Genomic DNA, 26,257 nt, shown 5'->3' with positions numbered 1-26,257 from the left:
AGGTGCGTTTGTGGCAGTCACGGGGTGGGAATGCAGAACACAGGGCTGAGAGTAGGCCATGAAAGGGGCAGTAGGATAATTGGATTACAGATCCCCTGGTTCCAGCATCCAACACACAAAACTACCCTCTGCACTAGCGGATATGGGCCTTTTATGGAGTATACTTCCATGGAATGTAAATAGTGCCAATAGCTGTTCCATCATGTGGGGTTCCTATACACAGGGACTGCCCTGTTTCTCCATTTTAATAACTGTTTATTTAGAAAATATAAGCAAATGTATGACTCAATTATCACACATGTTCCACAACTACCAAGAACCAAAAATTCTGTATTAACAATTACAAACATAAGTTTATCCTATTTTGTTTGAAAGAAGGTACATCTACACTGCACACTTATTTCAAAATAAGCTGTTCCGGAATCGTGATGAGGAGTCCTGTGGCACCTTATAGACTAACAGACTTATTGGAGCATAAATCTGTTAGTCTAGAAGGAGATACAGGACTCCTCGTCGCTTTTGCAAATTCAGACTAACACAGCTACTCCTCTGATACTATTTCAGAATAGTTATTCCAAAATAGCTTATTTTGAAATAGCACGTCTACATGGCAGGGAAGCCTCAAAATTAGTCCGAGGAAGGGTTCCCTAATGTAGATGTGCTATCTCGATTTAGAGCCCCAGGAAGCACTGAGGAGGAAAAACTTAATAATACACATGCCTTATTTCGAAATAGCTATTTCGGAATAGACGTTATTCCTCCCAGAATGAGGTTTACAGATTTCGGAATAAGCCGTCTGTTATTTCGAAATAACGGAATGGTTGTGTAGACGCTCACATTGTTATTTCAAAATAACACTAGTTATCTTGAAATAAAGGTGCAGTGTAGACGCACCCAGAGATTCTGCGCAGTGACATAGCCTTACCTATAGATGAACTTGACTGTTACCAAGCTAGAAGGCAAACCACCTTCCATTACATTTTTATAATGAATGTTTTCCTTTTTTTGAGTTATTCCTGTTTTCAGGGGAGCTTTCCGCTGAGAAGCTGAGAAGGCTATTGACTACTAACAGATGAGTAATTCCCTCTTGGAAGTCTTGTATTTCAAACACAGACCCCTTGGTCCAAATTAGTTTGAACTTGAACTTCTGGGCACGCTGTAAAAGCTATTTATTGGACAGGGATTTATTGGAGAAGGGTTGAAGGACTGTGCCTGTGGAGGCTGGGAAGGGGAGAGGCTAACATGGCTGTTTGCTGCTTTGATTTATGGGCTCACTGAGTCAATTCATTCTTTGTGCATGGTTATTTTTTGCTGCTGGGTGGTTATCATTTATGAATGTAAATGTAATTAATTGTTAGGGTGCCTAGAGCTTTTTGTATGGGCATTTTTATTGTTATTTTTATCTAAAGAATTACATAATATATCTAAAGATATAAATAAAATTAATACTTTGGGGCTGCTTCGTATGGATGTATTTATGACACTTAATTTATATTTAATTTAACTTAGAGATAATTAGAAAGAAAATAGAGGATTTCTGTTCTTTACAGGAAAGCATAACTTTAGAAATGCTTCTTGTTTTGTCTGGGACAAGTAATGTTTGTGGTGCTCTGCCTTGATAGTTACAGAATGTTTTATATTGCATCTGTGTATTTCAAAGGCCCTAAGGTTACTCATAAATTATGGAGATCTTCAAGAGATAAGGCTAAGGCATCACTATTACTGCAGAGATTAGTTAAATGAAATCTGCAGCTCCCATAGAATCAAAAGGATTGCATAGTTCAGATAGTATCTCCTATACAGTATTTACATTTAATGTAAATGTGGACCCTTAAAGTGTGCCAAATGACCAAGGACGATGTAAAAATGAATCTGTGGCTTGAAGTGTTAGACAGCTGGACTCAAAGGAAGATCATGAAATCATTGGAAAGCCTCAAATCAATGACTGAACTAAAAAGCTTCAGAGGAGTAGCTGAGTTAGTCTGTAACTGGAAAATCTAAAAAACCAACAAATAGCCTAGCAGCACGTTAAAGACTAATAAAACATGTAGATGGCATCATGAGCTTTCGTGGGCACAACCCACTTCTTCAGATGACGGGAGTATTAAAAGTCCAGATCCAAGAATAAATAAGGGAAGGGGGTGGGGAAAAGTGATCCTTTGCAATGAAGAAAATCATCATTTTGATGGCAGGACCTTCTCTCTCTTCCTCAGCCCCCTTTTCTTATGTATTTGCAGGTGTTCCCTGCATCCCTATGAAGAGCTCTCAAATTAAGAATTTAGCACCTACTTACAGGAAGTAGAGTTGTGGGGCAGAAAAGGGTCTTAGCTGCATTTATGCACTAGTTGGCATAGCTTGCCCTATATAGATTCGTTCTTTGGAAATTCTACTATAATTCTGACTGTGGCATGGGGCAGTTTTCGGACACTTCAAAGATATTCAAGGAAGCAGCTATCATTGTTATGCAATCACAGCGTCTGTTAGTATTTGTCAGATTAGTTTGAAGAAGGCATTTGTTTTGGGTTGTTCCAACAATCTGTTTTACAAGAAATAGAAAAGAGCCAAACATTAAAAGTGCTGGGTTGTGACTTTTAGCCCCTAACCAGACCTTTCTCCTGCACAAAAAAAAAAAAAAAAAAAAAAAATCCCTTCATGGCTCATTGAATATTTGAGTCATCACACACATCTGGATAAGGAAAGGAAGTTACTCCTTTTGGCACCTCTCAGTGCTATTCCTTAAAACATAGGACACTGAGGACCAAAGCATTCTGCACTGAAATGCTGATTTATGGTCACGGAACTGATTCTATTTAACTATCCATGTGATCTCAATAGTTAATTTTGCATGCTTTCGTGGCTCTCCCGTGAAATTTTTTCCAACTGTTTCCCATTATATCAAGCCACTAGCTCACATGCTAGACTCTTCAACTATAAAAATCAATTTTTAAAGTCTTTAATAAGAAGTGACAGGCATGAGAAAAGTTTAGCCTTTTATGGCTACTTCGCTTCATCATCTTCCATATCTGAAACACAAAGTATGTTTGATTTTTTTTTAAATAGTGGTACAACGTATATTCTGTCTACAGGATAGTTCTTAACAATCACTTGTTTACACAAATTGTTAGAGCTGAGTTCAACATTTTATTGGTATGACAGCTATAGAATAATTTATAATAATATTCACAATTGTGAGTCTTAATATTTACAAAGTGCTTTGAGAGTTTTAGATGAAAGGTGCTAGACAAATGCAAATTATTGTCTTCTCTTCTAGATGTTTTGCATTTTAAGGGGAGGAAGGAAGTTTGATTTCTTGACTCGAAACAGCTGCTTCACAGCCTTCCACCTGTGGCATATTCCCATATCAGAGCCCATTTGTGCACCAGGTGTGATGCCTCTATGTATGTGTGGGCATGAAGATTAATGACAGTCCCACTTCTTTCATCCATCCTCTTCTCTCTAAGGATCACACCCTTGCTCTTGAATTGTGTATGCTATGGCGGAGAAATCCAGGCACCTTCATCATAAGAACAGCCATACTAGGTCAGACCAGTGGTCCACTAGCCCAGTATCATGTCATGTGATGCTTCAGAGGGAATGAAAATAACAGGGCAATTATTGAGTCATCCATCCCCTGTCATCCAGTCTCTGTTTCTGGCTGTCAAGTTTAGGGAAAACCACAGCATGGGATTATATCCCTGGCCATCTTAGCTAATAGCCATTGATGGACCTATCCTACGTGAATTTATCTGTTTCTTTTCTGAGCCAAGTTATACTTTTGGCCTTCACAACATCCATTGGTAATGAGTTCCACATGCTGACTGTGCATTATGTGAAGAAGTAGTTATTCTTGTTTTAAAAGTCTATCTATTCATTTAATTGGGTGACCTTTAGTTCCTGTGTGACCCCTGGTTCTCCACAGCTCTTCCTTCTTCTGCTAACTTAATGGTTTGGACTTGCTAGTCTTTAAATTGTTTCTGCTCCAGTCATTCTAAATTAGTCCTGTTTTCTGTATGTTGCATTTGCTTCCTATTCACATTTGGGTGAAATCCATGGAGTTGGTTTTGGTGGCTTGGATTCAAGGTCCACTCTCTCCTCGTGCAGCATTACAACAGTTGAGATCAGCACTGGGGCTTTTGCCAACAGTGCCTTACTTTAAACATTTGGGAATTGGAAACAAGATGTTTTCAGTGGTGGATCCTTGACACTGACATTTTTTTGCCCCCTTGCTCCATCAGATTTCAAGTCTGTTGACCTCAGCCTGTAAGACATATCTGTTGATGTACCTGGTTTGGCAGTATCGAGGAAGAGAGTAGGAAGCACTCTTGGGATGGGTCTACACAGCGCCCTAAACTCAAAATAAAATACACAATTTGCGCTACGCAAAAGTCTAAATAACATGCTATTTTGAGCCATTCGTTATCCCTCGGTCAATTAGGTTTACCGGGATGGCGAAATAGTGCGCCTGTTATTTCGAAAAACATTTCAAAATAACTGGCAGCTTGTGTAGACTCAGCGTAGCTATTTCGGGATACCAGAAGTGTACGTGTGCAGTGTAGCCATACCCTTGAAGAAGAAGATCATTTCATATTTTAATAAATTCACAGGTGTGTGTGCATGTGCATTCTTCTGCTCTCTACTGGGTAGGACCAGAACTGCCTTTGAAACAAAAGGTCTTGAGCTTCTGTCAATGTGAGGATCAGTGTGCCTATGGTGTGTGCCCTGGTGATAACTGTGACGTGTCTACATGGCCGCAGATTTATCACAATATTCATGAGTGGCACATGGTTCGTAATTTCTGAACCTGCATTTTTGAGTTTGGAGAAACACATTTTATGAATCATAAAATAAATACAACCCTCTGTAGTCTGTTCTGGTGGAATTCGCCATTGCAGTAACTTCTTGTTCTCTCTTCCTACAATCATACTTCTTATGTCACATTGTGAACATGGATCGTAATGAAAACTAAGGCAGTTTTCTTAGAAGCCATATTCCCTTTTTTCCATCATTACATTCCCCTCACGATTTTCCAGTCATCATAATCCACCATGCACATATAATACATGCTTCAGATTTCTGCATCTGCTGTGCTGGTAAACTGCTAAATTTCATGGGTATTTGTTAATTTAAATGAACATGACTCTTGTGGTACTCCTATGGAAAAATAAGCATAGCCAACAAACATCTCTGTGAACAGAACATTTTGGCAAAATGATGAGCCAAGAAATTCCTCTTTAGTTGCTCTGTTAGGCAAGCTGCATTTTAAATTTCTTGCCGAAGGCTTTGTTTTACTTGCCCCAGGCAAGCTGTTCAACATATTTATCAAGCCCTGTTGTAGCATTATAGCTAACACTTAGCTAGCATGATCATCTGCTTAATACCATCTATCATCAGGAGTTCTATTTTCTTCAATGGAGCTGGTGATCCATTCTATTCTTTTATGTTCCTCCCAGCCATTTACTAGCTGTTGTTTTCCAGTTGTCCTGGATGCTTTGTAGTCTCTGTGGTTGCCTTGTGTCGACCAACTTAGTGCTTCAGTAATGCAATTTTGTCTGAAATCCTGGTGGATAATAATAACTCTATGTGCAGAATTTTCATTCAGTAGGCTTCCCCAGTGTGCTTTCCAGATTGCAATATCCTGTGGAGATTCTTAACCATGATTTTGGAACAATCAAAACCATATCACCTAGATAACCAATTCCAGACTTTTACATTGATCTCGATGCAACTTAAGACAAGACTTCAGGAATTTTAGGTTCTGATCTTGGTTCCATTGACTTCAGTTGGTGAGGGCTCAGGCTCTTAGTAAATGCTGCCCAAGAGCATGGATGTTTTTAACAAAGTGGACACTTTAATAATGAGACTAAGTTCCAGTGCTGCTCCTAGATGTGTGTCCAAGGTTCTCAGTGAAGTTAGTGGGGCTTCTACATACCTCCAGAGAATAGAATGTAGCTCTCAGGACTCCAGGATCTCGGGAATTACAATATGCTCAAAAAGATCCCAGTAATCAAGGACACTACATAGACAAGGATGACCTCAGCTAACACAGAGCAACATCACTTGTTGGGTGGACCATGTTAGCTAGCCTGCACTTGCTGCATAACGGGTCCAACACTCCGGTCATCTGAAGAAGTGGGCTGTGTCCATGAAAGCTTATGAAACCATCTACATATTTTGTTAGTCTTTAAAGTACTACCAGATTATTTGTTGTTTTTTAAGAACAGTGTCTGTAAAGGCAAAGAGAACAGTCTTGTGCAGTTAGTATTTTGGTGGCCTTGTGGACATCTGGCATTATTCCATCCATATAGCTGGTGCACAGTTCACTTTACCCCTCCAACTGAAAAAAAGAAAATTGGCATCAAGGCAAATGAGTCATTCCAAGGGTTCTCAGAGGCATTTGGAAACATGGGTAATTATGTAAAAGCAACTAAATAAATTATATTCAAATGCAGGGCCAAATCCAGCTCTGGCCAACATTGCTAGGGAGAGCAGAAATACTAGCAGATGCCTCTTCTGCTCTAGAAGTCCTTTTAGCCTGGGCAGGCAGGATTCCATGTGGTGACCTGGGGGATATATTGTTGGCGGCCCTTTACAGCTACACTACAGAGCAACCACCAGCGCCCCATCTGGTATTCTCTGCCCGCCACGCCCTCAGCATTTCACAACATCCGATCTTCCCAAGAGTGTATTTTAAAATGAAAACCTTCCTATAGTGAGCCCATTCAGGCATTTGAACTCTGCCAACAGGAAGAGGAGCAGGATGTGTTGCCTTTGTAGTTCCATCTTCTGTAATGAAGCACTGATGTCCTAATAATGTTGATAAAGTTTCTTCATTTGCCCCATGGAAAAGGGCCTTTGAGATTTCAGGCTGCAGGCCAGGTGAGATTTGACATGCCCCCAAATCCTTTGCTTCCGTGTTTATCCCACTAGACCCTTGGGACGGATAAGGTGTCCATGTACATGCATTTTTGGATGATGCTGGTAGCATGGGTGGAACTACGTTGCTCTCACAAGAGGAAGATAAAACCAAAGAAAAAGGGCATGGAGGGAAATCGAAAAAGGAAAAGCCGCATTCAAAACCAAAGAGTCAGATGAAAACAACTTAAACATATGTATGTTGTAGTGAAAACATCCGTCCCAACTGAAATCGCATTGACATTAAAAAAAAACAACAACAACAGATAATGATTTTGGTTTGTTTAGATAGTACCATAAATAGACGTGCTACAGACATGTAAAATCAACGGCTGTCCTGAAGAACATACAGTGCAAGACCAGAACCTGTGAGATGTGGTGCTCCCTCAACTCCCACAGAACTTAATATCTCACAGGTGTGGGCCCAAAATTAGCATGTGATTGGGTCACAAAGTGATCCAGCAGATTAGGCACAGGATTGGGTCTCAGGAGACCTGGGGTCCCCTCTGAGGTCTGCTGCTGTGTGACTTTGGGTGAGTTGTTTTTCTCCTTCTGCGTCAGTTTCCCATCTGCAAACTGGGGTTGTTAACACTTGTCTACTTTTCTAAAGTGCGCTGAGCACTGTGAATGAAAAGTGCTATATATGAGCCAAGGGCATAGCCACAGGTGGGCCACAAACCATGCCTTTAGCATCCAGGCCAAATTTGGGCCAGAGTCCCCAAATCCACAGGCTGGGATTCCTGACCCTGATTGGGTGTCCATGCACTCGGTCGTTTCCCTCTCCTGCCGGCGCTATGCACTACTGTCTCAGTCTCTGACATCTTGAACATTTCTTAATTTTTATTCATCTTTGTAGTTTATTGTTTAGAAATTGGTTTTTATTTGTGTACAATGGGTTTCCAAGAAAGCACAATTGCAAAGTGAGAAACACCGTAGGAGGATAAATACAACTGAACGTATTTGTTCAGTAGAGCAAGGTGATTTGTTTTGGACAAATATTCACTAAAAATTGAATTTTGCGTTGACCTAAACGATTTGTGAATTCAACGCAAATCTGCCAAATAGCCGTCTCCCCCAGTTTTTTTTCTTTATAGGTTCTCTATCAGGGGATGTAGGCACGAGTCCTAAAAGAAGAGGAGCAAGAGCAGATTTTCTGGATTATCCTATAGCCTCATGCATAGAACATTCACCTGGGCTGTGGTGGAAGATTCAAATTCAGGTCCTTTTCCTAATGACTAAGTACTTTATACAGATTGGAGCAGTTCCTATAAAAGAGGCTGAGAGAGCTCTCCCTGCACCAGAATACCCAGTATCCCAGTAGTTAGGGCACTTACCTGTAGAGACGGAAGATTGAAATTCAACCATCTGCTTCAAATTGGGCAGAATGGAGACTCAAACCTACATCCCAGCTCTAATCACAGGCCGGGAAAGTGGAGAAACCTCCTCCTCCGAGGCTTTATATATGTCACTTCCAAATGTCCTTTGCTTTTAGTTTAAAAAAGCAGTTAAATGCCCAGGTTTTTGCTCTTTGAAACAGATTGTTGTTGTTGTTTTGGTAAAGCCAAAATAACTCGTTTCCTCTCCAATTTTTCAGTTTGATTGAAACAAAAAATCAGTTCTTCACAAAGCTGTCCTGTTCAGTTTATATCTTTGACTAATATGCATTTTCAAAAACTATTAAAGATGAGAGAAATTAAGGTATCATTGTTCTGGTTTTACACTGATAGAGTTTCATCCATCTTACTGGAGTAACTGCTTGCTTTGAGGTGTTTTTCTTGAAACTAGATTTCTCTAATATTTTGTGCAATCTTGCCAATGACTCTTGTCCCTCATGGCAACACATGCTCAGCAGTTGAATACAAGGCTGTAAGTTAATTAAGGAGTTGTTCAGATGATGTAAATCTTGAGAGTACAGCACAAGAAAATGACAGCAGAATCCTAAAAAGGAATTTAAGCATTAGCATTCATTCTCAGACTGTGTGATTAATGCTATTTCTAGGGGTAGGCGAGCCTTAAAGCATTCAAATTTCAGTCAGTTTGATTGTGAAGTTCAAAAGCGTATAGTTTCAAAATGTCTTTTGAAATTCGAGCCCAGCACTAAAACAGTTGTTTTTGTTTTACAGTTTGGTGATTACAAAGTGACAACTATCTTTAAGGCTCACATGCTCTGCTGCACATCCATCCGTATTCAAACCGTGCTTTTCTAGGTTCCTAGAATGTGTTCGTCAGTATTTTTATATCTGCCCATTTCTAATGCTGGGGCTCAACCGATCCAGTGGGGATTAATAAGATACCTTCAAATCTGATTGTTTGGGACCTGTCAGGTCCCGAGGGTGCCGGACGAGGGAGGTACAACCTGTAGTAACTGTTCATAGTACACTTTGTAAGAGAAAGTCCCTGCCCTACAGAGATCTGTTTATTTCAAAACCTCCCATTGTCTGCTATGTAGCATGTATCTTTTATTAGTAAAATGTCACTTTATGACAGCCCCTCTCCCCAGAAAAAACAGGACTATGTAGCACTTTAAAGACTAACAAGATGGTTTGTTAGGTGATGAGCTTTTGTGGGCCAGATCCACTTCCTCAGATCAAATAGTGGAAGAAAATTGTCATAACCGTATGTACCAAAGGATACAATTAAAAAAATGAACACACATGAAAAGGACAAATCAAATTTCAGAACAGAAGGGGGATGGGGGGGCATGCTAACCCTTTAGCAGAGAGTGACATCGGCTGTAGACTGTATTAAGGAGGTATACTATAGTTTAAAGCTGCTTTGGTGTACCTTACCTATTTGTTTGTGCGCATGTGAAGATTTACTGTATGTGAAAATGTTGGTCTGTGGGCAGAGTTCATCAGGAAAACAAAAGGCCCACTTCTGCAGCTATGGGAGGAGGCTCCTGGGCCCCGAGGAACCAGAATGAAAAGTCAGGGGTGAGGGTGCAGGCCACAGTGACAAAACAAGGGACCTAGAAAGGAACACTGTGCAGACAACCCTGAACAATGCCCATTGCTTCAAAAAAGTCAATGGAAGCCTCCCAGAAGATTGACAATTCTCCATGCTGAGATCCGGGATTTTTTTTAAAGGCCAGGTTCTATTTTGTAGACATAAAATTGTATGCACTCATATTTTCATCTGAACTCTGCTAACTCTTGTGCACCCTTAAACAGTCAAATACCTGCGTGCACTTTGTGTTTGAGTGGTCCCAATGGGTTTTCTGGTTGCTGATCTAATACTCACATATGTAGGCTTTGGACTTTTAGAGCAGGTGCTTAGGTGTTACTGTGTGCACAGGATGTGTGTAGATTTTTGCATCTGCAAAGTGCAGGCACGAGCATATCTGCATACACTTTGTGTGTGTTGAAAATTTACTGGGCACTTGCCAGAAGATAGCAAATCACAGGCTGAGCTGAGTAGACAGCCCACCATCAGCAGATTCCCAGTTCCCAGTTCAGTTGACTGTATAATAATGGTCTAGCCAGTACTGTATAGCAGGCTTTTTGTAATTGACATCAAGTATTCAAAAAGAGCAGTGACCTGTCCATTTAGTGTGTTACAGCTGGAAATAACTATAAGAGTTGGTCAGAGTAAGTTACTCTAGTTTGTAGTTGATCTCTGAAGTTTCAAAAGAAGGCCATGTCTTTGTGAACAATTTCTATTTCACAGAAGGCTCCACTCTGTTCTTTTTGGCTGTGATTTAATGGAAACTTTAGGTAATATTTTACACCTGAAAACTCAACAGTATTATCACTGCAAAACCTACAAGTGTTCACTGTTCACCCACTGTAATTGGAATTGATTGAGTGTTAGATGACCCTTTATTGCCAAAGTTTAGTAGGAGAAGAGTTTAAAAAAAAAAAGATATAAAACTTCAGACAAGAAGTACATTGCCATCTGTAATCAGAGACTAGTTAGATAATAATAGCATTTACATGACACACATCCTGAGAGAGCATCACAAAAAATAATTCTTCTTAACTAGTTAAAATATTCAGAGAATCCTGGCTGTAAGTCTTGTTGGTTCCCAGTCAGTAGTAGTCAGTTAAGGCACCCAATTCCAATGGCCAGATTTGCATATGGTGCAAATTGGTGCATCTCCACTGAAGTCAATTGAACTATGCAGATTTTATACTAGAAGAGAATCTGGCCCAGTAGGTCATGGAAATAATGAACATAATTCAGAATGGCCTGAGAGTGGGCTAATGGAAAATAGCATTCGTTTAGGGTCATATTTTTTAAAGTAAGGCATGTGCTGATGAGGCTTCAGTTGCAGTATTGTGTTTAGTTCTGGGCACCACTTTTCAAGAAAGATGTGGAGAAATTGGAGCAGGTCCAGAGAAAAGCAACAAAAATGATGAAAGGTCTAGAGAACATGAACTTTGAGGGAAGACTGAAAATTGGGCTTGTTTAGTTTAGAAAAGAGAAGACCAAAAGGGAACATAATAGCAGTTTTCAAATATCTGAAAGGGTGTTACAAAGAGGAGGGAGAAAAATGGTTTTCCTTGGCCTCTGACGTTAGGACAAGAAGCAGTGGGCTTAAAATGCAGCAGGGGAGGTTGGACATTAGGAAAAAGTTCCTAACTGTCAGGGTGGTTAAACACTGGAGTAAATTGCCTACAGAGGTTCTGGAGTCTCCATCACTGGAGATATTTAAGAGCAGGTTGGATGATCTAGATGGCGCTTGGTCCTTCTGTGTAGGCAGGGGACTGGACTTGATGATCTCTCTATGTCCCTTCCAGTTCTAGTATTCTATGTAGAACTGCATGCGTCAGTTTGCACTAACTGAAATTATGAGTACAAAAATCAATGTGTGCAAATCAGATCCTTATTCAATCGACTCTTCACAGGTTCACCGATGGGAAGGGGAGAGGGGGCATCTGCCCTGGGGCCCTGTGATTCAAAAGGGCCAGGCAGCGCTGAGGGCTAAAGGAGACACCATTGTCCGAGTGGCATCGAGGGCCAATTGCGCCCACAACTTCCACTCAAGGCCCCATCCTTTCCAGGAGTATGGTGCCGCCTTCCTTCCTCCCCCATACGCACCTTGCTTAGTGGCCTGGTGAGGCTGTTGGCTCTCCTGCCTCTTGAGGTGGTATAAATCATGTAGCTCCACTGAACTCAGTGGAGTTTTACCCATTTTACATCAGCTGAGAATCTGGTCTCTTTTGGTAACTGGCCATGTAAGTGAATGAATACCTGACTTTTGCATGAACATCAGATATTTGCATGTATAAATTAACTAAGCCCAAGAGTTTTTTCTCCTCTATGATCTATAATTTAGTTAATTATTACTCTTCCACCTTTAAAGATTGCATGTGCCAGGAAGCAGAACATTAAATAAATGTTTGCCATTAATACAAATTAATGTGTTTTGACAGCTTGCTAATCAACTAAAGGAAAATGCTGCTACAGAAATATGTACAATTGCCATTTAAGCAATTTTTTTTAGGTAGGTGGGGATTTGTCATTAAAATGTGCACCTTTAAAATTTTCATAGGTTAGTCTAAGGTTTTCTCTCTATAATATGCTAATATGCAGACAAATCGGAAGTTGGGTCTGCGATTGTTTGTAAATCCATAACTAATATTGTTGGACATTTGACCATATGCCAGGTGTATCGGTCATTTCCTGTACAATCTTAATTAATGTGCAAATGACTGATTTAATGTTGAATAGATCTTGATACCTTGTATTCTTTACACATTATGCAGGTATGGGATGTTTCTGGGGAGCAGAAAGAAAGTTTTGGACACTGAAAGGCGTCTACTCCACTCAAGTGGGTTATGCAGGAGGGTGTACCCCAAATCCCACCTATGAAGAGGTGTGTTCAGGTATGTCTGTTTTCTTTGCTTTCACAGATCATGGGCCTGATTCTGTGAGATGAGCTATTTTAGCGGAAGTGGAAGGTGATCAGAGCCTTTCAGGTTAGGACCCATAAAAACACTGATATCTACTGTACCAATCTAAATGTTAATATAATACAATCTAAGACATTTAGAAGCCATCGTCATCCCCTAGAATTTAATTAGTTGTCTTGCATACAAAGACACCAATGATGGGAAAGAAACAGGTTTTCCTTGTTTGTGTCTGTTGTATGTGCTCAGAAAATTATAACTACCATATATTTATTCTTTAGAAAACTGATAATGTACAGTTCCAACCGTTCCTTTAGTAGTGAAAGAAGTCAAGAGTCCCTAGGGTGTCATGTGGTGATAAATTGAAATATCATTTGTTTCCTGGATTACTTTATCATCTTTTATATACAGCTCAACAGCCACTGTCCTACCAGTGCAAAACAACACGCCAGAATCTGTCCATGCTCTGTGTTCTCACCAACCCTCCCACCCTACTGCAACCAAAACTCTTTCATTTTTTTACCCGTAATCCACATCCCATAATCCTTTTCAGACATTTTACACTGATTCGTGCTGCTCTGAAAGTGTATCCATGCTGGGCATAGTTCTCACTGCTTGCTCTCTTACACAGTAGTTAGAAGAGTATAGATTTGAGCTTTTACTTGGCTTTTGTTCTCTTGTCAACACTTTTCATGCCAACTGCTGAGGCTGCTTTACCACTTTTGTATATTACCTGGGGACTAAGAGATGACATAAAACAGTGTAAAAAGTTTTGCAGTCCTAGCAGTTAATAGATGTCACATCAGCCAAGGAGAATTGCTGCAGAGTACCTAAGGAAATAGAAACCATCTGTATGGAAACAAGAACGGCGAAAGAAATGTTAAGAATTCTATTTCTATCTATATCTGTATTTGAGGTCTGCAAGTCCGTTTGTTCAAGAAGTCCTCCTGAACGGTAAGAACTAGGACCACTAAAATTAGGAGAAGAGGAAGCTACCTACCAACTTAGAGCAAGGTCAGGCTTTGGTTGTGCCAGGACAACCAGAATTCCCGGGAAAGAGACTGTATTCCATAACATGCAAATGGAGAGGCTGCTGTTTGGAGGGATGCAATACTGGGAGTGGCCACTGGTGGCAGTGAGCCCACAGGGGAGAGCTATCCAGCAGAGTGGCCACTGGGGCAGCTGTGCCACCAAAACGAGTGATCAGCAGGGCTGGGGCTCCACCATCTTGCCCCTGGAAGTCACATGGGGCAGAGGGGAGAGAAAAGGCCCCTGGTATCTGGGGGAAGGGCGGGGGAAGAGAAAACCCTGCCGGATAGGACTCCCAGGGCCCTGTCTCACCCTCTAACCCTCACTCAGGCATCCCCCTTGCACCTAGCCTCCTGCATGGCCTCCCCCACCTCGCCAAGACACTGCCCTGACTCTTGCACCCCACCCCACCAGCTCCCTGCCCTGAAGGACCCAGCTAAGTCTGCAAGTTACTCTACAAAGTAAAAATTACAGGAGCTATTTTTATATAGGCACATAGTTAATCTTTTAGTAGTGAGAACTAACAGCAAAAGTGCTCCTGAATGTAAGGACTCAGTGGAATTGAACTTTAACCTCCTCCTTCCCCAACAAGGATACTATACCATTGGCATTAAGTGATGGCTGGGCAGCTGCTAGCAATACCCTGGCCTGGGGTACCTGCAGGCTGCTAGAGAGCACGGCCACCAAGGAGAGGTCACACATGCTCAGAAAAAAGCACAGTGGGTCAGTCACGTCTTTCTGATTTGTCTAGACCATCCATTGCCTCCTTTCTGAAAGCTTAACTTCCACGTTATTACACCTTGGGCCTGACTCTCCACATGTGCGCACCAAGTGCAGTGTTCACAGCTGTGTGTGGTCCGCTAGCCATTTGGCACTTTCAGTCCATTCTATTCCACAGCCTGATCATTTGCTTGTAAAAGGCCACAAAATCTGACCCTAACGCCTTTGATTATCTGATCTTTCATATTGCACAGTGAAGCATATTACAGTTTCCCCCATCCCAATACCCACATTCCTGGTATGCTGAGGTGACTTAGGGTAGAATTTTGAGGGCCCTTGTAAAGGGCTCCGCCCTTCTTGTGAGTGCCCCTCGATTGCTGAGGAGAGTCTTGTAGTCTCTCTGTGTGGCTGTCTGAGGGAGAGGAAGTGTCCGGTATGTGACCTGGGACCCGGTGTCTTCTTACCCCTTGTTGTAGCTGCTGAAAGTTGTGGGAGACCCAGGCCTACCCACTCCTCTGGGTCCTGGCCTAGGGACCTTGTAAGTAGCCTGCTGAATCTCTAAGAGGTCACTTGTGTCATGTTCCCTGGGCCACTTCCCTGGGAAGCTACTCTGTCCAGCCCTTTCTCTTGGGCCTTGTGGTCAAGTCCTCCCTGTCCAATGTCCTGGAAAGTATTGCTGTTGGCTTACTGGCTAGTCTTCAGCTGAGGGACCTGGTTCTGACCAAGTCTGAAGTCCAGCTCCCACTCGGAGCTGTCTGGAGTGCTGCTGTTCTTCCAGTCAGCCCTTAGGTCTGCCTGGGTCGAGCTCCAGCCAGGAATTGGCAGGCCCAGGCCCAACAGCTTCGTTTATATTGGCATGCTGTGCCCTGATTGGCTGCAGCAGACGCTGCCACTCTATTCTTCTCGGAGGACCTCTCGTCTGCTCCTGTTGCTGGGCAGGGTACGGAAAGGTCTCCAGCCTTCAGCAGGGATATCAGGGCCTAGTCCACCCCATCATAACCCTCTAAAGACACTACGTGCTGGTTTCTGCCAGGGGAAGTGTGAAGAGAGGCTGGGAGAGACAGTCAGGGTGTAAACTCTCTTGAATACTCACTTTGTAGACTGCTTCTGGACTTCCCAATAGCTCCTTGGGGGCAGGGGATAGCCTGTTGTAATTGGGTCCTAGGGCTGAAGAGCCTCGGGCTAAAACAGCCCTGATTACCAGGTGAGCCTCACAGGAGAGGGATCAGCATCTGGAAGCTGCAGTTCTGGTTGTTGCTCAGGGAGAACAAAGATTGATAGCTGCAAATACATTCCAGCAGAGACCTGGGACCTACCCCTCAGGCAGGAAGGGTTGGGAGTAACCTGCTAATGCAGGGGAGACCTGAGCAGGGCAGGGAAAGAGTACAAAAGCTTTCCAGGCAGAGGATCGTGGGATTCGGAAGAGAAATTTGTGTTTATGAGACTTCGGTTTTTATTTTGAGTTATTTTCTGTGACTAAACCCAGACTCCAAGGATGGGCATTTTGACCTCAGAAAAAGCATGTGAAGTCTGCAAGGAGCCATTTGAGAGAGAAATTATTGTTATTATTAGCAAGGAGCTGCAAAGACAACCTTGGGTATGAGGAGACATCCATCTCTGATACACATGTGTATCATATTTGTCTCTGATTTAGACTGTAAGCTTTTTGGAGCTTATACCATGGCTTTTTATGCATTAATATGTAGTAATAATCAATTATTGTGTGCTCCTGGAATGAAGTGGGAAGGGGGGGGGACCATGCAACCTAATCTTTAATTGGCCATCTCATTTGAGGAATGGTCTGACAAAGGATAGCTCAGATTCATCTATCTTGAAGGTACACTGCAAACATAGAGCAATATAATACAAATAATACTGTTTTGCACATATTCATATGCCTTTCATGCAAGGATCTCAGAGCACTTTTTAAATTAGTTGACCCCCCCCATCCCTACTTTTCCATACAAAGGCCTGTAGGGTTCCAAATGCATAGCGATCATCTTAGTGAGTTGACAACAGCTACTGAATCGTGTCTACCCTCAATCACAGTGAGGACTCTGTGATAGAAATGTAGCCGTGTTAGTCTGGTGTAGCTTAAATTCTTGCTTAAATTCGACACTTTACACTTAAGTTTGAATAAAGACGCTAATTATCTTACCCATTACAAAGATAGCTTCCCCAATTATCATCTCTAATATCATTAGCTCACAGACATTTACCCCCGCCCTCACCCCCTTCTGTTCTGAAATTTGATTTGTCCTTTTCATATGTGTTCATTTTTTTAATTGTATCCTTTGGTATATATGGTTGTGACAATTTTCTTCCACTATTTGATCTGAGGAAGTGGTTCTGGCCCACGAAAGCTCATCACCTATTAAACCATCTTGTTAGTCTTTAAAGTTCTGCATAGTCCTGTTTTTTGTTTCAGTGAGGACTCTGTGCTGGAAGATCAACTCTAGACATGATATTTTCTATGAGGGAAGAAAAATGCAGAGCACAAAACCAACCATTGTATGTCGCCTTTGTGAACCTAACCAAGGTCATTGATGCAGTCAGCAGAGATGTGTTTGCAATATTGGAAAAGATAGGATGCCTACCAACCCTGTTAAGTCTAATCCCCTCATTCCACAAGAATGTGAGAGCAACAGTCCAGTTTGACAGGTCCACTTCAGGCAGCTTTGAGATGAAAAGTAGAGTGAAACAAAGATGTGTTCTTGCCCTTGCACCTATGGAATCGTCTTCTTGGTACTCACAAATTGTGCATTTAAGCCATGAAAGACAGCATGTACTCCACACGAGAGAACTCTCAACCTGTCCTGACTTGAGTCAAAGACCAAAGTCATAAAGGTGCTAATTAGGAAACTCTCATTTGCTGCTGCTGATGCCCTCATAGCCCATGATGAAGATCTACTATAAGAACTCATAGAGTGCCTGTCCAGTGGTTGTCAGGCATTTGCTCTCACCATTAGCTTTAAGAAAATGGTTGTATTAGAATAGGAGATTCTATTACACACACCTCAAAGACACACCCCTCGAAGAACAGACGTTACTGCACAAGGGGAAGTCTCAATATTAGCCCAAGGCAGGCTTCCCTAATGTAGATGTGCTATCTCGATTTACAGCCCCAGGAGGCACTGGGGAGGAATAACTTAGCCCCTCACCAGGGTCATTCTATTTCCAAATAGCAGCAGTGGAACATCTACACACGCCTTATTTCGAAATAGCTATTTTGGAATAACTGTTCCGGAATAGCTCAATTCGAAATAAGCATTCGGTATAGACCTACCATGAGAGAGATTGTGGAACCTTCCTTTGGCCACTACCCGGTAGCCCCAGCATCTTCTGTGTCCGTTGTGTCAAGGCCTCAGTCTGGCAGTCATCAGCCTAGTGCTCTAGCTGACTCTGTGCAGCATTGCTCTGTTTTAGGGGCCTTAGAGCCACTCCTCCTCCCTTTGCCCTCTTGGGAGATACTGCCTCTGCTGTACTTAGCAGCCCTTTTTATATGACCCTCCCTGGCCCTGATTGGCTGCTCCAGCAAGCCTTCTTCTCGTTGGCTGGCTCTACAAGCCCTCCTCTGATTAAATAGGGTCCTGCTCAGCCTCCTCAAGGACTACTTTATCTCTTCACATCTGGCTCCTACAGCTTGAAGTGAAAAGAGCCCTTAGGAAGCAAGCAGCTCCCAACCAAGCTATGTAGATTTGCAATAACTACTAGTGCACATCTGCGATTGGCCTATTCAGTCACATAAGACATTGAAAACCTTCTACATCACAGGCTGCAATTCCCACCATTTCTTGTAGATGGAAGGAAGCCCACAAAGTCTGTGCAGAAAGCAAAAGCAGCATATTATATGCAAAGAGAGAGAGGTCTTGAAGGGGTATCACATTCAAAGGTGAAAGGTGGTGGACCGCTCCAGTAAGAAGGAGACAGTAGGCACTGGGGTGCTTTCCTGCAGGGAGAGGTATGGCATATGGGGTCGGCAGCCAGGACCCTGGATCCAGGGCTAGCAGCACAGCCTCTGTAACACGACAACGGCCAAGCCCCTGATGCGTAGGACATTCAGTAGCTGGCAGCATGATCCCTGCTTCCTGGGCCAGCCCCAGAGGTTGGGCAGCCAGGCAATACACTGGCCACACTCCCAACCCTCAGCTTCCCCCCCCCCCACAACCCTTAACCCTCAGCCCTGAGTCCCCTCACAACCCCCTGCCCTGACTCCTGCATCCCCACCTCCTGCCTTGACGCCCCCCCCCACAGCCCAAACCCCCTGTCCTGCCCCCCTGCATTCCATCCCCTACTTAAATTTCTTGTACTGTGGTATCGCACCCCCACACCCTTACTTTCACTGCAGCTCACCCCTTCTGTTGCCAAGTGGTGAAAAACATCGGGGATTTTTTTTAATGGCCAGTTTAAACGATAGTTAAAAGACTGAATGTGTCATTTTTCTGTGAAACACACAAAAAAATTTCATTTACTGACAGCTATGGTTGCCTCAGAATAAACCACATCATGCCAAAACCTTATGCCTGGATTGACTAGAAGGTATTAATAGGTATCAATAATATCTTCTTGACTAGAAGGTATTATTGATATAGCTGTTGATGGTATGAGCTCTGTCATGGCATTTTGAAAATTCACTGGATTCTAGTTGGTTCGCCTCCCTGGTGGGAAGGTGGAAGAGCCATGTTTTCCGCTTAGAGATAGCGGTCAGACCAGTGTCATATTATCCAGAATGTAAATGGCTGTTACACAGGTTATACCATCAATTGGTGTGGGGCTGCCTTATTAAATTGATGTTTGGAGATAATCGAACTCTTGTGAAGCTTATAAATAGGAAATTGTTTTTACATTTCATAGTAGCTACTGCACAGATGAAAATGAGAAAAGCCATTCTGCAGCGGATAAACATTTTGGACTATTTCTAGTGCATTAGCCTAATACACGAATATTCCATATTTGGCGAGCATTACACAGCGCAGGATCTTCCTGTACTATGAAATATCTCCTCATATCCTGCTTATAGATGTTCAGATTGATTCTGTTTACCAGTAGATGCCTAAAGTTTTTAAAATATGTGGCTTTGGTGGCATTGAAGTCAGAAGAGAAAAAAATAAGCTATTGTTCTTCACGAACCAGAGTGTAATTATCACATTATCACATAAGAGTGGAAGCTTAAGACCATTTTCTTAAAAACGGGATATTTTTTAGACTTCTGGGAAGAGGAACGGAACATCAAAACAGGGCTTTCCATAAAAGTACATTTCATACATCATAATTTACAATGCACAGTAAATGCGCCTTTATTTATTTATTTATTTATTTTATTTAATGTTAGCAGGTGGACCCAGTGTTGCTCTGGTCTGTAACTCAAGGTTGGATTTTTTCCCTCAAATAAAAGGAAAATGTACATGCTTTATTAAAATCTTGTATTAAAAACAAAAAGCAGTGTTTTTTTATGAAGTTAATCTTTGTTTTTTATTTCTTTAAAAAAGCGTGTTAAATGTTTTCTGTATAATTTTTTTAAATGATAATTCCATCAAGTTTCCTTTTTTTTTTATCCCTATAGTCTCTTACCATTCACTATGTTTTAACAAAAAAGGGCTATAGTTAAGTTGGTTTCCAATAACATTTTCATCTAGTTTTCAAACCTTAAGCATTGATTTAGCTCTGCCAAAGTTTCTCCATTTTATCTCTTCTTCTGGAAGGTTTATTGAGAAGCAGTCCTGTTCCAGGTTCATCCTTATTTTTCTGGCTCATCTTGGTTCAATCTCAATATTTGCTCAGCTATGTCAATTTTGAGCACTGTACTTACTTTGTGATTGTCTCATTTTTTGGTTTTATGAGAAGTAATCCCATTCCAGGCACATTCAGTTTTCCTGGCACAACCAAACCCTGGTGTTGCTTTAAGTTATGATAAGAGGAAGCTGTATACAGGCAGTCCCTGGGTTACGTACAAGATAGGGACTGTAGGCTTGTTCTTAAGTTGAATTTGTATGTAAGTCGGAACTGGTACATATTGTAGGGGAAACTCTAGCCAAACATTTCTCCAGAGCTCAGTTTTATTCTCCCGCACCTCACTTCCCTCAGTCCTTTATTCTCAAGCTGAGGTGTCTGCTGAGAAAAGCCGCTCCATGTCTCCCTGGTCTGCTGGGGGGGGGGGGGGGGCGCTAGCTTCGCGTCTCCCTGGTCTGCTGGGGGGAAGCAGCTAGTGCAGGGTTGCCTCACCCTGTTTGTAAGTAGGGATCCGATGTAAGTCGGATCCATGTAACCCGGGGACTGCCTGTACTGAATTTGGTGGTCCTAGCTCTTATTTTAAGTATGAATTCTTGATCAAACACAAATAGACAAACTTTCTAAAATATATCGTAGATTTGTTCTGGCTATAGGGAAATATTGGAAATTTAGTAGCTATCCCTAGTCATAATCTAGGAAACTGCCTTAAATGTTTTTAAAAAAGAGCAGTCCTTCAGCACTAACTATAGAAATGATCCCTGAAAGTATAGTCTTATATAATATGAGCTTTCGTGGGCAAAACCCCATTTCCTCTTTTGCCCACAAAAGCTCACGATACTGCCACATATACTCGAACATAAGTCCTTTTGTTTATAAGCTGACCCCCCAAATGTACAGAGAAAAAATGGTAAAAAGTTACTGACCTATTTATAAGCCAACTCCATAGTACAGACTTCCAGTCCAGCGCGTCAGCTTCAGTTCTGGCTGAGGGTCTTGCAGGCTGCAGGCATGGAGCCTCTCAGCTCCCATTGGTTGCTGTACACTGTTCCCAGCCAATTGGAGCTGAGAGACTCCATGATGGCAGCCAGCAAGTCCCTCAGCTCCATTGCTTCCCGAGAGGCAGGAAAGACCCGTTCGTAAGCCGACCCCCGCTCTTCACAGCGGGCTTTTTTTTCCAAAAAAGTCAGCTTATGTATGAGTATATTCGGTGCATATATATTTATATCTGTTAATCTCTAACGTGCTACAGGACTACTTGTTTTTTTTAAAGTTACAGACTAAAATGGCTACTCCTCTGAAAATGTTATGAATGAGTAATCCTTAAAATTAACAACAGGATGTAAAACTATTCAGGATACATCTATGTGAGGTGCAATGTTACATACAATATTCAGGTGTGAAATTGTTTTACAAATGCAACAGGCACATATTTTATTGATGGATACGTGTGCATCTTGAATAGCAGGTAGTAATCGAGTGCTTTTTATGTCTAGGAGCTCCACTTGCCTTGAAAGTTTCTAAGCATCCAAAGGTCACCCTGAAGAGTTCTCCGTAGTAGGAAAAAAAGGTGGAGAAACATAAAATTAATTTCTTGCTCTGTTACCTCCTATTCCTTTGGTCAATTGGTGATTTTCAAAGTTAGCTCCATCTCTGCTTCATCTTAATTATACATCAAATGGGAGGCAAGGCTGCCTTTCACATTTATTCTTAGTTGATCTGTCTTCATTTAAAAAAAGGGGAGCGCGAAAGGCTTGCTTCGATGACCTGGTGCTTGTTTTAAATGTTTGCACATAAATACCCTGATCACAGATGTGGGAAGCACGACAAAAGAAAATCGGTGTCATAGGTCACGGCTGAGTGTTGATAAGGAAGGAACAGTCAGCATGGACACAGCTTTCTCTTTACTCTTCCTAGTGTTCCCTGTCCTCACCCAGTAGAGTTTAAAGGTCTACCGAAAATTAAAAGAATAATAATGAACTATGATTTTAAAAGCCAAATGCTTTTTTTGGGAAATAAACTGGGGCATCACAGCATCTTTCTAGGTGTGTGTCTTACTCTCCAAAATGTTTAAATGCATAATTAGACTACAAACATTCTCAGCGTCTATAACTTCTAAAAGGACTTGACGGATTTCAAGAACAGAAACTGAAGTCCACAAGATTAAAGTCTTCAGACAGTAAAGGGAAAGGTTCAGATCATTTTCTTTTACTGTGAAAGTCATTGTCAAGAGAATAGATTCCCAGGGTGCCTTTGTCTGTTCTCTTTACTGCTTCTCTTACAAGAATAGGGTGGAAGAATTTTAATGACATATAGATTCTCTGAAGAATATCAGTGCTTGGCACAACCTTGATCTGTTCAACATGCTTCCGCATGATTGGCTGCCCATTCCACTTCTCCCCCTTTTTTTAGCCTCACTCACCTGTGAGGAAGGATGGAAAGGTCAACCAATGAAAGTACAAAATATTGAAAAGATCAAAGTTAATGTCGAGTTAATATTTTATAGAGTACATTAGATATTGGCGTTTTCTATCATTGTATCTATTGTTATAATCAGACCACTGTTAGAAAAAAATGATCTCTATATAGACTTGAGATTATAGACCCACAATGCTAACTGTGTGGACAAAATCATGAGAAATTTGCCTATAATATCTTTTCAGCAGGCAGTTGCTAAAGTAATAGAGTAACAAGATCATACTCATTTTGCTTCAAAACCATCTTGTGATACGAGAGAAGATGCTGCTGAAATATAACCTTGTCAAAAAGAAGCTTAAGGGATGTACTGAATTTCAGCTACCCACTAAAATGCAGTTTTACCTAAAAAACAGCTATGGAAAAAACAGCACCTTTTTTATTAAGAAGAGCTTCTTCCTGTACTTATTCAGAGTTTAGTTAGCTTCACTGAACAGAATTCTGGATTTTATCATTTAAAAATAAAGGACAGCATGAAAGGTGACCAGGAACCAGAATATCCACAATGGAGGCTGGTCAACCCTAAATCTGGAGTTGTTCTATAGCACTGTAATCAGGGTTGTGTTGGTGTTTCCATTTGACAAATCTGGATCTCGATGTTACTATCTTGGCTGTTTTAAACTACAAGGGGATTAAGCTGACATTACTTAAATATCTGATTGTACCTCCTGAAAAATAGGAAAAACAATAAGGCTTTGTCTACATTGGCACGATCTTGCGCAAAAGCAGCCACTTTTGCGCAAAAACTTGCTGCCTGTCTACATTGGCCACAAGTTCTTGCGCAAGAATGCTGATGTTCTAATGTATGAAATCAGTGTTTCTTGCGCAAGAACTATGATGCTTCTGCTCAGGAATAAGCCCTCTTGCGCAACTGTTTTTGCGCAAGAGGCCAGTTTAGACAGGCAACATGAATTTCTTGCGCAAAGAAAGCCCAATGGTTAAAATGGCCATCAGAGCTTTCTTGCGCAAGAGAACGTCTACACTGGCACAGATGTTTTTGCGCAAAAGCACATCTCTTGCGCAAAGGCACAAGCCAGTGTAGACGCTCTCTTCTGGAAGAGTTTTTGCACAAGTGTAGACGTAGCCTGGTTGTTTAACTGTTGTCGTATGCGTCCTCCATTTGTTGTATCCACTTTTTTTTCTCATTGTGTGTTTTTGGTAAGATGGTACTATAGCAGCATTAAATAATAGTAACAGTAATAAAAATGCTATTTAGTGAATATTGTACTTAGCTAGTGCCCCAAATTTCTCATATCCTGTTTTTATTAGTGAAGGGGTCAGGAGGCAGCCAGGGTCAGATTACCAGGAGATCGGAGTCAGCAAGGGAAGCAGCCCTAAGCAGGGGAAACTCAGTTGTACAGGCAACTTCCTATTCTTATGCTTGGTTTTATATATAGGCAGGGAGACAGTCATACTCCCAGAGTTTTGCCAGTCAGAGCCCTGGATGCAGTCCTCACTATGCCAGTGTTTGGGACCCCTGGTTCCTCTCTTAGGCACGCTGTCTGGGCAGCGTGGGACCAGGCTTTTCAGGATGATTTTTAGGGAATGTTTATATAATTTTGGGGCCATGTACATTTTTGCTAGTTCCAAGCTGCGCTTCTCAGGAGCATACCCTCCTCGTTGCCATGATACCAGAGTCTGCCACGTTTGTGCTTAAAATCCGGGATCTTGTGGACCACGTATTCCTCATGGCCCTGTACCTGGAATAGTGGGGGGATGTGGCTGGATCGTCCACGTAAGGTTTCAAAAGTGACACACACAACACTGTGTGTTTGAGGCATGGATTACCTTCTGACTTGTCTGTAAACCATCATGCATACTAATAGCCCGCTGTAAAACTAAAATAATTAACAGCCGCAGTATAGGTTACCTCAAAAAAATTAGCATCTAAAGGATTGATTCTGCAAACACTTTCTTCTGGGAAATACAGTAAAACCTGTGTTATCCAGCACGCTCGGGGATTAGGGCATTCTGGTTATTTAAAAATTCCCATTATCTACGGGTCCCATCAACCTAGGAAAAACCAATGGACAATAATAGTAAAACTCAAGTTTTTTATATTTGGTAGTTTTGTAGTGTGAGGCAGTTGGTATCACATTTCTATTTTGAGTTAAAGATGATTAGTACTTAAATAAAAAACTGTTAAGCCAATCATGGTAAACCAAGGCCTATGCGCCTGAAGATGTGACAGTATTGTGGCTGGGGGCAAAGCTGGTTAACAAAATTTTCTGGTTAACAGAGTGCCGGATGACAAAAGGTTTCACTGTAGTGATTACTTACGGGAGTAGCTCTGCTGAAGTCAAATAGAGCTACTAATGATGTTAAGAACTATACATGGTAGTAAATATTTGCAGTATCTTTCCCAATATCTTTCCCTGTCTTTGTTGTTAGACAGGTAACAAAAAATTTAAATATAAAATAAAAAAATAGGGGACATTGAACGTAGTAGGTAAGGGAGAATGAAAAACAGGAAGGCTATGTCTAGACTGCAAGTCTCTTTTGAAAGAGGCTTTTTCGAAAGACTTTTGAAAAAGTCTCTTTCAAAAAAGAGCATCTAGACTACAATCAATACTTTCGAAAAGCAAACCACTTTTTCGAAAGAGAGCACCCAGGCAGTCTGGACGCTCTCTTTCAAAAAAGCAGTCTGCATTACATAGCGCCTTTTTTCGAAAGAGCACTTTTCTTTATTCTTCGTAAAATGAGGCATTATTCTTCATAAAATGAGGTTTTCTGCGGTCGAAAAAACTGCCACGTTCTTTTGATTTTTTCTTTCGAAACAACGTGGCAGCAGTCTAGATGCAGGGGAAGTTTTTTAGAAAAAAGGCTACTTTTTTCAAAAAAACCCATGTAGTCTAGACACACCCGAAGGGACTGCAGCTGTTGGGAGACCATCTTTCTACAAGGAAAGCAGATGGCATAAGCAGTTTGAGCTGTTCATACATTATTTGTTTATGGCAGGGATTTGTTTTATTTTACTGCTCCTAGTGCTTGTTCCCCATATTGAAATCTTAATTCCTTTGGTGACACACCACCAAGGCACAGTGGAGATGATGATTAATGTTTTCAGGAGCATCTTATCTCTTCCTGATATTGAGATAATACTGTAATTACTGTGGGTAATCATTATAACCAACTTTTACCTATCGCCTTTATGGGATACACACTTCTGTGCTTGTGTGTGAAAGTCTCCAAGTTGCACGCAATCTCATTCACAGCAGGATAATAATTCTCAGTAATTTTAAATGAGAGCCTGCATAGCAAGTATCTCATATAAATGATGAGAAAAATCTGTTTTTAAGGGCTCAAAATTCTATTTTTTAACAAGCTTTCTTGATAAGACTGTTAGCAGCTGCAGCTGTGCTGTTGAAGTGTAGATGCTTCCTACATTGACAGAAGGTGTTTTTCCATTGATTTAAGTAATTTATTGATCTGATGTGTGGTGGCTGGGTCAAAGGAAGAATCCTTCCACCAGCCTAGCTGTGTCTACACCAGAGGTTAGGTCAATCTAACTGTTGTGCTCAGGTTGCAAAATATATCATAAG

At 41.5% G+C, this 26,257-nt stretch overlaps 1 protein-coding gene and 1 pseudogene across 3 annotated transcripts in view; one reads left to right on the top strand and one right to left on the bottom strand.

Annotated features, from left to right (window-relative positions):
* MSRA (methionine sulfoxide reductase A) overlaps positions 1 to 26,257 on the top strand; it is a 420,629-nt gene that overhangs the window by 194,514 nt on the left and 199,858 nt on the right. For all 3 annotated transcript variants that reach the window (XM_075923252.2, XM_075923251.2, XM_089776989.1), the window contains one exon: positions 12,621 to 12,740. In XM_075923252.2, coding sequence (XP_075779367.1) covers positions 12,621 to 12,740 — 120 coding nt within the window. The remainder of the gene's footprint in view (positions 1 to 12,620; positions 12,741 to 26,257) is intronic.
* Positions 20,923 to 21,017, bottom strand: LOC149524603 (small nucleolar RNA U3; annotated as a pseudogene).

This window comes from Pelodiscus sinensis, chromosome 3, assembly GCF_052426305.1.
Source record: "Pelodiscus sinensis isolate ZL-2025 chromosome 3, ASM5242630v1, whole genome shotgun sequence".
Taxonomy (NCBI): domain Eukaryota; kingdom Metazoa; phylum Chordata; order Testudines; family Trionychidae; genus Pelodiscus; species Pelodiscus sinensis.
This window is presented reverse-complemented; position numbering and strand designations above follow the sequence as displayed.